We start from the raw sequence: 12,036 nt of genomic DNA, 5'->3' as shown, positions 1-12,036 counted from the left end.
ATGGTAATCATGATAACAATGAAATGATACATTCATTAAGACATTTGATTAGTAATATAAGAACATATCAAGTGAATGGCTTGTACGAAAACTAATAATTATAAATAATAAAGTATTGAGAGCATTCCAAGTTAAATAATAAATAAAGGAAAATTTATTGAAATTGATTCAAGAGTATACTGACTGATGACCAGTTTGTTGGGAGACACATTTTGCTGGAATATGGCCAGTCTTAGAAAATAAACAAATGCTGAAAGTGAGACCATTCTTAGAAAAGAAATGCTGGTAATCGGACCAGTCTTAAAATTGAATAATTGCTGGAAGCGACCAGTCTTGGAAAATAAGCGGTTACTGGAAATGAGACATGTCTTGAAAATTAAATAAACGCTGAAAGTATAACAAGTCTTGAAGATAAATGATGTTGGAGATGACCAGTCTTGAAAATAAATAAACGCTAGAAATGACCAATCTTAATAAATAAATAACTGCTGGAAATGACCAGTCTTAGAAAATAAACAAATGCTGGTAAAGACCAGTCTTGATAAATAAATAACTGCTGGAAATGATGAATCTTAGAAAATAAACAAATGCTGACAAAGACCAGTCTTAATTGGAAACTAATAGGATATTTATTTTAAGGGTTCATCTCTAGTTCTGAATCATAATTTTTTTATTTTTTACAGTATTTTTTTCTCACAAAAAATTTAAATTTTAAAAATCAAAATCATAAATTATAATTTTAAATTCATGAATCAAACGTCACGTAAATAAGTAAATGCTGATAATGACCAGTCTCAAAAAAAAGACAATCATTAGAAAATGTCTAGTAAGCAAGAAATAGTAAAACGACTGAACTATAGAAAAAATACATAAATATTAAATTAGATAACTGAACATGAATACAACAGTTTTACTTGTTCCCTAAACAGGGATGTTGAAGATATTCGGTAACCAGTCCAAATTTGTAAAGGAATAATGTCAGGCAGTTGGCTAGGAAGAGTATACAATTTCCACAACACAAGGTTCTAAATTAACAACTGGAGATGGATTTTCCTCTCTTGGCACATGTTTCCCATTTAAAGTTTATTTTCCTTCCTTTTTCTTTTCTTTTTCTTTTACCAAACTCTACATTTTGAGTGTGTTTAGAGTTAATTTTTACTTATTTTTAAAAATATTTTTACACGTTTTTTAATATACGAAAATAAAAACAGTCTGCAAATTATATTTGTTTAGTAAATATTTTGAAAATAAAAATGAAAATAGAAAATAATGAAAATGATTTTTATAAAAAAATTAGAAAACGATTGAAAGTTATTTTTTCTATTCTGTTTTCATTTTCTAATATTTATCAATAATGTTATAATATATGAATTAATAATTATAACTAAACACGATTTCACTTTTTTATTATACTCAAAATAATCTCTTAAAAAATTACCCAAACGTAATTTTAAAATCGATCTTAAAATAATTCTCAAAACAATCTTATTTTTATTTTTATATTAAAAATAAAAACCATTTTGAAAACCTTACTTTGGGCGTGTTTAGAACTCGTTTCAAAATGATTTTATTTTTTGTATGAAAATGAAAATGTAAACATTTTTAATCTCGGACAGAAATCATTTTTGAAAATGCGTTTTGTAATTTTATCAAGAGATTATTTTCAGTGTAAAAAAACCAATTAATGTCTCTCTCTCTGCTTGGGAGAGGAGAAAATGAAAATAAAAAATAAAAAATGACTTAAAATTTTACACTAAATCAAAAAATCGTTTTCATTTTCATTTTTTATCTTTATTGCGCCAAATGCCGTTTTGAAAACATTTTCATTTTTTCTTTCTCAAAAAACGTAAAAAATAAAAACGGGATCAATTCCAAACACGACATTTATCTTTCTCCATCTTTCTCTCTCTTTTTTCTCTCTTTTTTCTCACTAGGGCTGTTCATAAACCCGAACAACCCGCAAACCCAACCCACCTCGCCCTAACCCAAGCCGAAAAAAGCAACCCGCAGTATTATTTTTTAAATTTGTAGCTCATTATACCTCTGGCCCGAAGTGTTTGGGACGGATTGCGAGTTGGGCCCATAACAACCCGCAATCCCCAACCCAACCCGCACAACATACCCCCAAGCTTTCGGCCCAAGCCGAACTGCCCAAGTTCTACCCTAGGCTCGTTAACATTAGGGTTCACAATCACATTCTCGGTCTCCCCTCCCGTGAACCCCCTATTCTTGCCTCTTCCTTTTTAGTTTTCCCTCTTCTTCCCCTCCCGTGAACCCCCTCATAACTCTCTCCTCATTGCTCAGTCCTCTCGGCCGCCGTCTTGCCTACTTTCTCCGGTGCTCTCTTGCCGGACTGATAAGGATGGTTGCTATTTTTATTTAATGATGAAATTTGAATATTATATTGAACTTTAAGTCTTTAATTTTTTGAATGTTGAAACCGACCACCCAACCCACCCCGCACCGCCCCAACCCAACCCGAACATCGTTGGTTGTGAAATTTTTCTAACATTGTTAGGGCTAAATATGTGCAACCCGCACCCCTTAAGACGGAGAAAAAAAAGTCATATCCCGCACCAATCCAACCCATGAACAGCCCTATTTCTCACCTCTTCCTCCGTTCCACCTTTTTTCTTCTTCAACTCCCATAGCTTTTCATTGGAGCTTCTTCGAAAGATTTTTTTAACATCCTACTATTTGTAAATAGTTGCCAATAGTTATCCAATAGTATTTTCATTATTTGACAACTATGCAAATAGCATTTTACTATTTGAGTCCCATGCTGACAGTGCTTCACTATTTGAGCACTATGTCAATAACTTTTACCGACGGTTCGTCTACTTCCTCTTAATAAATCATGTTATGCGATAACGTTTGGTTGATTGATTCAGAATTATGATTAAGAACCATTCTCAATTGATGTGTGTATTTTATGAGAGAAAATACTATAACGAACAACGAACCATTACACGAATCATTCAACCAAACGCACCAGAATTGGTATTTATTTATAAAAAATAAATAATTGGTTTAGAATTATTAGAGTTTTGAATTTAAAATCATGATTCTGGTTCAGAATTGGTATTTATTTTAAAAAAAATAAACAGTAGTTCTAATTTAACTTATTCAGAATTAGTATTTGATTATAATGGTTTTGATTTAAGATTTGAACCCTGATTTGATGTTTTAAATCATGAATCACTCATGATTCTAAAATCACCTCCTCTCTTGATTTTGGGTGGTTCAAACCTCTGATTCTGGTTCTAGTTTCAGATCCATGATTTGGACCCAAAATCATAAATCATAATCTAAATGTTGTTTAGTGTAAGGGTTCTGAATCCAAAATCATGATTCTGATTTAGAACCGGTGTTTATTTATCAAAAATAAAAAGTGGTTCTGATTTGGCTCATTCAGAATCAGTATTTGATTATGATGGTTCTGATTCAAGGTTTGAACCCTGATTTGATGTTTTAAATTATGAATCACCCATGATTCTAAAACCACCTTCTCCCTTGATTTTAGGTGGTTTAAACCTCTGATTCTGGTTCTGATTTCAGAATCATGATTGGGATCCAAAATCATAAATCATGGTTCTAATTATAAAATCAAAATTAAAATCACCTTAATTTAAACTTTCGTATCAAACGACACCCGTAGTTCAATCCCTTTTTCCTTATACTTTTGTGCTCTTCTCTTATCTTTAGGAAATCTTGAATTATTAACATCTTGTTGTGAGTCTTATTAAGCATTTCTGTACTCAATCTCTCCCAGCCACACCCCATGCATTATTCCCGTACTCAAAACCAATTTTCCATCTCCCATCCAATATGTCTTGAAACAGTGCCCTTAATCCGCATTTTTATAAATAACTCAGAAAAGTATGATTTTTTTGAAGTTTTTGAGTTCATTTCGAGACAAAGCAAAAAGCATGAGCAATTTTACCTCACAATTCGGAGTAAAGGTCTTTTGTTTAATAAAAAAACCATTATTCTATTACTTTTCGGCCCTTACACTATACACATAATAAGCAAAATAGCATGGGTACATTGAAAACGTTACCGTTGGTTTCCGGTAAAATCCCATAAAAATTGCTCCGACACATACGGTAGTAGTCATTTGAACAGCTCCTCAATCTAACACGACAACCACATGACACATGGAGGATGTTTTGGTTGACGGCTGTAATATATAAACGCGTCTATTTATAGAGACAAATTTTCACTAGTTATATATATATATAAGAATGTTTGTGTAACTTACTAATTATAGTAAGACGGCTCAAATTTAAGATTTTAGCAAAGCGTTTGGACATCTTATCAAATTTTTTTTTTTTTTTAATTATGAGTGGAGAGAATTCAAGCTCAAGAACGTAGTTACAGAAATGTGGATTTACCACTAGAATATGTCTGCAACCATATTATATATGCTTTTTGTGGTATGAAAGTCAATTTGAATAAACAAGTCTGATTAATTGAATATCTTTGTGGCGTAAAAATCAAAATTTGAATGAACAATTTTGTTTAATTCGGCAATGTTCAATGTTAACTAATGAATAGGATGTAATTCTTTCGTTTTTGTTCTGTTTTTCTCGCATATGATGTATAAATCATCTCCAATTGAATAGGAACACAGAATCAGTACTGAAAACAGAGTTCAGTTTGAGCCCTCGTCATGAGGTCTACATTTCAAGCCGAAAGACCATTAATTCCTCTTCCATAATGTCTCTTGTTTTATTGTTTTCAAAAAGGAAGTTGCATAGGGGACATAAATTAAATATGAGTAAATTGCTCTGTTCACCCCAAACTTTTTATTTTTTGCAAAATACAGTCCGAACTTTTAAATTTAAAAAATTGTACCCTTAATTTTAAACTAAATCCCAATTAAAGTCTAATAACTAACAACTATTATCAGATTAACAGTTCAATAGTTGTTAAACTAACGGTTTGCATGCTAAGATCACGTCAATAATCATCAATTTAATAATGTCTTGTCAGTTATTAAACTTCAATCGCCACTACTTTGAAAATTCTGAATGCAATTTATTAAAAATTCAACATTAAACGTTTAAGATGTATTATGCAACAAACAAAAAATTTAAAGCACAACAATACAATTGACTCTGAATATATATAGCTTTCATGTCAACAAGGAAAAGAGCATTTAAATGAAAACAAGCATAAGAAAGAAAAAATATTAGATGCCCTTTCAAGGAGTAGAGGCAACAAACAAAAAGGAAAAAGGAGAAAGGAAAAATGGTACAAAACTAATGGAATAGAAAACAAAACATCTGGATCCCATAAGGGCTTCTGTCTTTGGGGCATTTTTGGCACATTATCAACCACTTCTGGGAACAAAATCTATGGCAGCATGGTTTCTTTTCTTTCCTCGAAAAAAAAAAGCACACAGTGCTGTTATCTCTGGGGGAAAAAAAATATACAACTCCATAAAAATTATATGTTCTTGGCAGCTTCCACCTTATCACTTAACTTAAGCTCTCCTCAGAAGGGGGTGAATAGGAAAAGGCACTGAATGTGAAACAAAACGACAAGTTCTTGTTGTTACATAAAACAAAGGACTCAATGCAAAAATATTTTAGGATCTCTAAAGCAGACTCCGGCAGGCATCAACATCGGATGCTTGTGCTTCCAATACGCTATGTCCGGAAGGACTCTCACTAACAATCCGCATTGCGGCGTTGAAAATAGCGATTTGGAAGCAATCATTTTCCACCTTCTTAAGAACCTCCTTCACCACTTTAAAATCCAAACCTCCAATCAAAAGTAAATTCCCTATGATTTCACCAAAATTATTCGGTGCTTTTGGCAGATCAATGCCAAGATCATCCAGCAATGATGCATAGAGCAAACATCCAGTTCCTATATCTCCAACTGTAAAGACTTTCTTAGACAACAAATACTCAAGAAGCCTCACCGCTAGTTGGATAAATGGTGGGCTATTGTGCTCCAGTGCAAGTGAAATCGCCTCCTTGACAACCTCATGGTGGTAAGCTGGAGACTTCAGATCCTCCACACACTGAAGCGCTTCATCTAACATCCTCACATCGAAATATTCCTCCAAAAGAGACACCGTCTTTTTGTGAAGATCAGCAGGATTAAGCCCTGCAGCTGGAGCTTGTGGCTTCTCGGCAACTGGAGGCACTGACGCAGCAGGAACAGGTCTAGCCGACAAAGGGACTCGAGTTGGAGCTTCTGTACCATAACCAGTACTTGATGGAGGGACTAGAGGTGGAGCTTCTGTACCAAAACCAATACTTGATGGTCGAGCAGGACTGCTGCCCTGCAATAAGGCACTAGTCCTGCCACTAATAAGTCCGCCGCTACCCTGCGGTAACAGCCTTGTATTCAGTGATGTCGACTTGCCAATCAAAGGTGACTGACCACGTCCAGCACCCAGCATACCTAAACCATCACCCCTTGGCATTGACCGCTGCCTAGGCACCTCCCAGTTGTCATTGTCCATCCCAATCCCAGGCATCCCAGGCATCTTCCTGGTTCCTGGCATTCCAGGCATCATACCCCCTAAACCAGGTCTAGAAATGGGAAAGCCTCCTGGGCTTGTGTTCCCTGGACCACCAGAAATCAGTCCACGGCTATTTCTGATGCTTGCAGTAGCACCAGGGCGTAATCCAAGATTCTTTTCGGCTTCCGTATGTATTTCGGTGATGGTTTTGGCTTTAACCTAAAGAACAAAAGAGTAGATATACCATTCCACTTAGTATCTCTTTTACTGGAATTACACCGGAGGGGGGAAAAAGAAAGAAAGAAGCACACAACCACCACATACCTCTTCACGCCTGGGTACCCAGTTGTTGGCACGCAAATCAAGGACGTCACGGACCATGAACCTCAGCCTTGGAGCCAACTGAGGATTCGTTGTCAGTTCCTTCAATAGGCCGAAGTACATATCATTTATTCGCCGTGATTTTGGGCTCTCATCCAGCTGCTTACCAATTGTGTTGAAAAAGTGACAGATTGCCTCAACATTTTCCTCAGCAGGGCACGCTTTAACATCAGATCCTAAAAGTTCCTGTTTCACAAACCAACAAGCAATTTCCAATATCAACCACTTAGAAAGATTACTGGGTTCAAGAAATCTCTGAACAGACAAGGATGTGACCAGATAAGAACCTGAACAATGTGATGGACTAACTTCTCAGGCACCATCTTCTGCTTCAGAAGCTCTCCAATCAATCGAATGTTTCCAAGTGTCCGAAGCTTGACCAATCTTTCTGTGTCCCTGCGTTCCATCTCTTGTTCAGGAGCAGTCATCTGCCTCACTTCTTCCCTGAGTTGGTCTGCACCTTCAAAAGCCTCCTGGCAGTGGTTCAAGAGTACACGCCTAAACGTGACTTCCTTAACACCAGGTTCATCGGACGGGAATGGAGGGAGTTTCTCATTAAGATCAGAACACAGAAGAGCATACATGGGGCAAAATGTAGGTTCAAGCACAGCCTTATCAAAGATCAGTGAAATAACATCCTGAAATACATGAAACAGGATTAATAGCTATTTGAAAGTACCAAGTAAAATGGTGGTAGTTGCGTGTAGTGTAGACTGTAGATAAAGAAATTACCTTTAAGATATCAGCTGACGTAATGCCAGAGTCAATTAATTGACCTTTAAGGACATCAAATTTCTCTGGGGTCAGCTTGTTCAGTATACTGTATTAAAAAATACAATGTATTCAGCAAATTTAATTCGACACTTCCCTTTTGGGGAGAACATAGACATATATACATATACGCAAAAGAAATAAAATGAATGAATGACTTGGACTTAACAACTTTAGATCAAGACAAGCAATTTAACAATCACAAAATAACTTCCCGCGACAATTAAGCAAGGTAAGACAGTTCACGCATAGAAATAAAACTTCACTGAAGAGGAAACAGCTGTGTTCAACCAGAAAACTTAACATTCCTCACAGAAAACATTTTTTTTTTTTCTCAGAAAGCAGACAAAAAGCTTATAGACCTTTTGACTGGGTTTTTTAATTTTTACCAAGATGTTAAAAGATTTTGTCAACGTCAATTTCCATGTGTCCACCATCAGGCAACAATAGAAAACATATCTTAACTTGAAAAAACTTGACCAAACATCTTGTAAGCCAGATGAAAACATTAATTAGTCAATTGCTTAAATAAGAGATTTCAAAAATTTCAATAGCTTCAACGTTTTCTAAACAGTACTAGGACATGGACAGCTGCAGTGGCAGAAACCCTGCTTTTCTTACTCTTATCATAGGACAAGGCAAAAACCTACCAGTCAGCATACAAGATGAAAAATTAAATGATAAATTAGTGCGTTCACGATATTTTACCCTTTAACAGTCTTCAAAACACGATCCTTGTCAGATAGATTTCCTCTCCTAGCTGACCATGGCACCTCAGCCTTAACAAGAGCGGGGGGAGGACCACCCTGAAATAATAAGGAAACACATTGATTTACAATGAGAGCCAAGTTACCAATATACACAAATCTGACATGTCCTAACTTACAATTGCTTGGTAATAGAATACACAAAAGCTTTAAAATTACCGCCCCAAAAAATTTATGCATAAACATGGATATAACTTCAACAACTAAAAACTAATAATGCAGAACCTACAACCACTAAAACAAGGTCTAAAACATAATTCAACAATAGATCTTATTGTAATTTGTTTGTTTCCAATGAAAGACAAAAACAATAGGATTTGAGTACTAATAATTTTCAGAGAGTCATTAGAAACAGCAAAAGTTGTGATAAAAAAAGAGGGACATCCATTACCCCTTCATTAGAGGCCCTGGAAAAGTGCGAGTTTGGTTGGTCCTGACGATTAAACTGATTTGGTTCCTGCTGTCTAGAATCAGTTCGGTTTCCGAGCTCTCTACTTTCTCGAAGAGCCTCCCAAGACCTTTCCTCTCCAGAGGTAGGAAACTGTGCTGAGCTTGAGCGGCCACGCCAATCACGGTTGTCTGGCTCAGAATAACGGCTCTGGGGTGGATTTGGTGGCTGAAAGGAAATTCATACAAAAGATGCGACAATGAAATTAAGAAAGACATCACAAGGAAAATAAATGAAAGAGCAACTAGGAATACACAACTGCTAAATTATTCTGTGCAAGCAAACAATTTCTAAGAAATATTAGATGCAAGCAAACATCATCGAGAATAAAGTTAGAATGAATCATGATATCTGAAAGGAGAATCTCACATTGCTTTCTCCACGTCCCCAGCTTTGTTCTTCACCAAGAAATTCAGCTTCAACTTCCCGTTTAAGCTTCAAAATCTCATCTGGGACTTCACCAACCTAGACGAAGAGGAATACCAGAAATATTTTTGAACTTGTACAGAAAGTACATTAATGAGTAGTGACATGAAAGGGACAGCTCTAAAACATCACTAGGATGCAACATTCAGCAATTACACTTTTCCGCTCGCCTATACTGATCAAGTACATAGAATAGTTAATTACCTCGCGAAGCTGCAAAAGCTGGTCCCGAGTGTATCGCACACGTTCACGACCCTCAAACCTTGAGTCTCCAGTCTAGAAAAAGACAAGGTGCAAAATAAAAAATTTAAACAAACAGATCGACAACAAACTAGCCAGGATGTAGCTCTATATATAGCTTTACAAAGACAACAGGCATATATGACCATGTTCCCAAAACTAACTAAGCCATTGTCAAAGATTATATTTTAGTGTAATCTGCGAGTTATTATCTTCAATTGCTACAAACAATTCCTAAAATTTCTCATTGACATCCCAAGAAAAACAGAAACAAATCAAGGTCAATAAATCAACAACCAAAAGACATGTAGAGTGCATCGACTTAGAACATGTATCATTTGATTACAACTTGCATGATCGAATTAACCATATCGAAAACCACAACCAGGCGTTCTGATGTCCGTAGGTCCTTTATGGGCATTCTAAAACTCCACACCATGCCCACCTAAAGCCTACAAATAGCTCTCTGTCCATATTTACAGCAGGTACACATACTTAAGTGACCCACCAAGAATTAGGACATTGATTTTAACAATCACTTTACAGAATAATACATAACTATTCAACACTTTCCCGTTAACTAGAATTAATTTTAACAATCACTTTACAGAATATTCCATAACTATTCAACACTTTCCCAATTACTTTTATCACTTTTAAACCAGTAACCAAACAAACAAATCGCCAAAAAAATTAAACAAAAATAATAAACGAACAACACATAATCAAGCAGCATTCATCGACAAGTCCCAGATCAAGTACATGTAAAACCCAATTAAGTAATGGGCAAAACAAAAAAATCCAAGATCCATATTCTAACTCAAAAAATTAACACCGCAAACACAACGCAACGATTTATACAGAAAAGGCATGCCTTTATTGCAGCTAACCATAAACACAAAAATCGTATCTTTCACAACCTTATTACACAAACACGAATCTAACAAGCAAATAGACATGAATATCGAAACGAAAAGCTCCAGATCCAAACGAAAAGAGAGTACAGATTTAACGGCGATACCTTTAGAGAGAAGGAGGGAGGAGCGCCGCCATGGGGGCGCAAGAAAGGGAGATCGGAGGAGAAGGAACCGAAGGCGAAAGCGGACGAAGAGGACGAGGAAGCAGAAGAGGAGGAGGACTCGAAGCGAGGACCACCACCGAGTCTACCGCGACCGCCACCAGGTCTCAAGCTCAACACCGTCTGATCAGCCTGCTGCATACCTCAAAGTTTCGCTCCGGATTGAATCTCCGCCGTTCGATCGAAGAAGATGATGATGATGAAGGAGAAAGGGGAAGAGAGAGAGATTCAGCGGCTGCGAGGCGCCGAATCGGATGCGATTGGATTTGGAGGAGAGAAGAGATAGAGAGAGAGAGATAGGGTTTGGAGGTTTGTTTCTCTCTCTTCTTCTTGTGATGAGAGAGAAAGAGAGAGCGCAGCAGCTGAAGAGAGAGAAGAAGAAGAAGAGAAGTACGAGAGGACGGTGGAGTCTAAAAAAACCCTTCTTTGCTGATCAAGTGAGAGAGAGATACGATTTTCTTTTTCTTTTTTTTTTTTTTTGTTTTTGGTTTTGTTTTATTAATTTTCCTTTTCTTCTTTTTTTTTTTTTTTGGGTTGGGTATTTATACGAGATGAGTTTTCTCAATGACGATTTTGCCTCTAAACGTTAGAATACTAATAAAATAGAATGGTGAGGGAAATTATGGCATAATCTCATAATATATATATACACACACGAGAGCAAAATGAATTCTAATCTAACTCAAATAATTTAAATTAAGGATTTATCTCTAATGTAACTCAAATTACTAATTGAAAAATAATTCAAATTATAATTATAAAAATAATTTTATTTTCTTTCTTAATCTAACTCAAATAATTTAAATTAAGGATTTTTTTTTCCTTAATGTAACTCAAATAATTTAAATTAAGGATTTATCTCTTAATGTAACTCAAATTAATAATTAAAGAATAATTGAAATTATAATCATAAAAAATAATTTTTATTTTCTTGCTTCATTAACTAGTTAGATATACATCAATCTATTTTTGTTTTTGTTTTTTTTAATCTCTATCACTCTACGTAACTTTTTTAAAATAGAAATATATTCTAAATTAAGACAATACGAGACATATTAATAACTTGACCATATCATACTCATCGGCAACAACCGCGTTCATTTTACCGATTCGAGTTTTGTTACAGTAAAAAGCTCTAAAAAACAATCACATTTAACTTTTTTACTACAGTAAAAAGCTCTCACATAAAATCACATCTTAATTCGAATCAGTAAACTAAACGAACCATCTTACTTTCAATCCACCTTAACGGAAATTTCTTGCCGCACACCACCATCACTACTAGAAAGCCCAACCAAACAAAAATGGGGACCAAATTTTAGGGTTAAGAGCTCAATGATGCGCTCAGAGGCAGTTCCAAAACTCTGGTCACCATTCTCTCTTTAGTCATCTCAGTCTCTCTCTCTTGTTTCTCTTGTTTTTCTCTAGCGTCAGGTGTGCCTAT

General features: G+C 35.6%; 1 protein-coding gene and 1 non-coding gene across 2 annotated transcripts; both read right to left on the bottom strand.

Annotated features, from left to right (window-relative positions):
* Positions 1-5,114: 5,114 nt before the first annotated feature.
* On the bottom strand, positions 5,115-11,092 carry LOC21397118 (eukaryotic translation initiation factor). The gene is made up of 9 exons (XM_010092863.2): positions 10,536-11,092; positions 9,479-9,550; positions 9,218-9,313; positions 8,792-9,016; positions 8,342-8,439; positions 7,595-7,682; positions 7,150-7,500; positions 6,806-7,048; positions 5,115-6,700 (listed from the first exon to the last, which is right to left on the bottom strand). The coding sequence occupies exons 1-9, from the start codon at positions 10,731-10,733 to the stop codon at positions 5,603-5,605; spliced, it is 2,469 nt and encodes an 822-aa protein (XP_010091165.1). The 5' UTR covers positions 10,734-11,092; the 3' UTR covers positions 5,115-5,602.
* On the bottom strand, positions 9,909-10,014 carry LOC112090584. The gene has a single exon (XR_002901720.1). It is a non-coding gene; the product is annotated as a small nucleolar RNA snoR103 (small nucleolar RNA).
* Positions 11,093-12,036: the final 944 nt, after the last annotated feature.

Source organism: Morus notabilis, unplaced genomic scaffold, assembly GCF_000414095.1.
Source record: "Morus notabilis unplaced genomic scaffold, ASM41409v2 Scaffold218, whole genome shotgun sequence".
Classification (NCBI taxonomy): Eukaryota; Viridiplantae; Streptophyta; class Magnoliopsida; order Rosales; family Moraceae; genus Morus; species Morus notabilis.
This window is presented reverse-complemented; position numbering and strand designations above follow the sequence as displayed.

Bases quoted from the DNA above. Each gene is read 5' to 3' on its own strand.
- LOC21397118 (XM_010092863.2), bottom strand. From the start codon at position 10,733: ATGCAGCAGGCTGATCAGACGGTGTTGAGCTTGAGACCTGGTGGCGGT. The intron at 9,017-9,217 runs GTGAGATTCTCC...ATTTCCTTTCAG, and splicing joins GGGGACGTGGAGAAAGCAAT to CCACCAAATCCACCCCAGAG. The intron at 8,440-8,791 runs GTAATGGATGTC...TTATTATTTCAG, and splicing joins CCAGGGCCTCTAATGAAGGG to GGTGGTCCTCCCCCCGCTCT.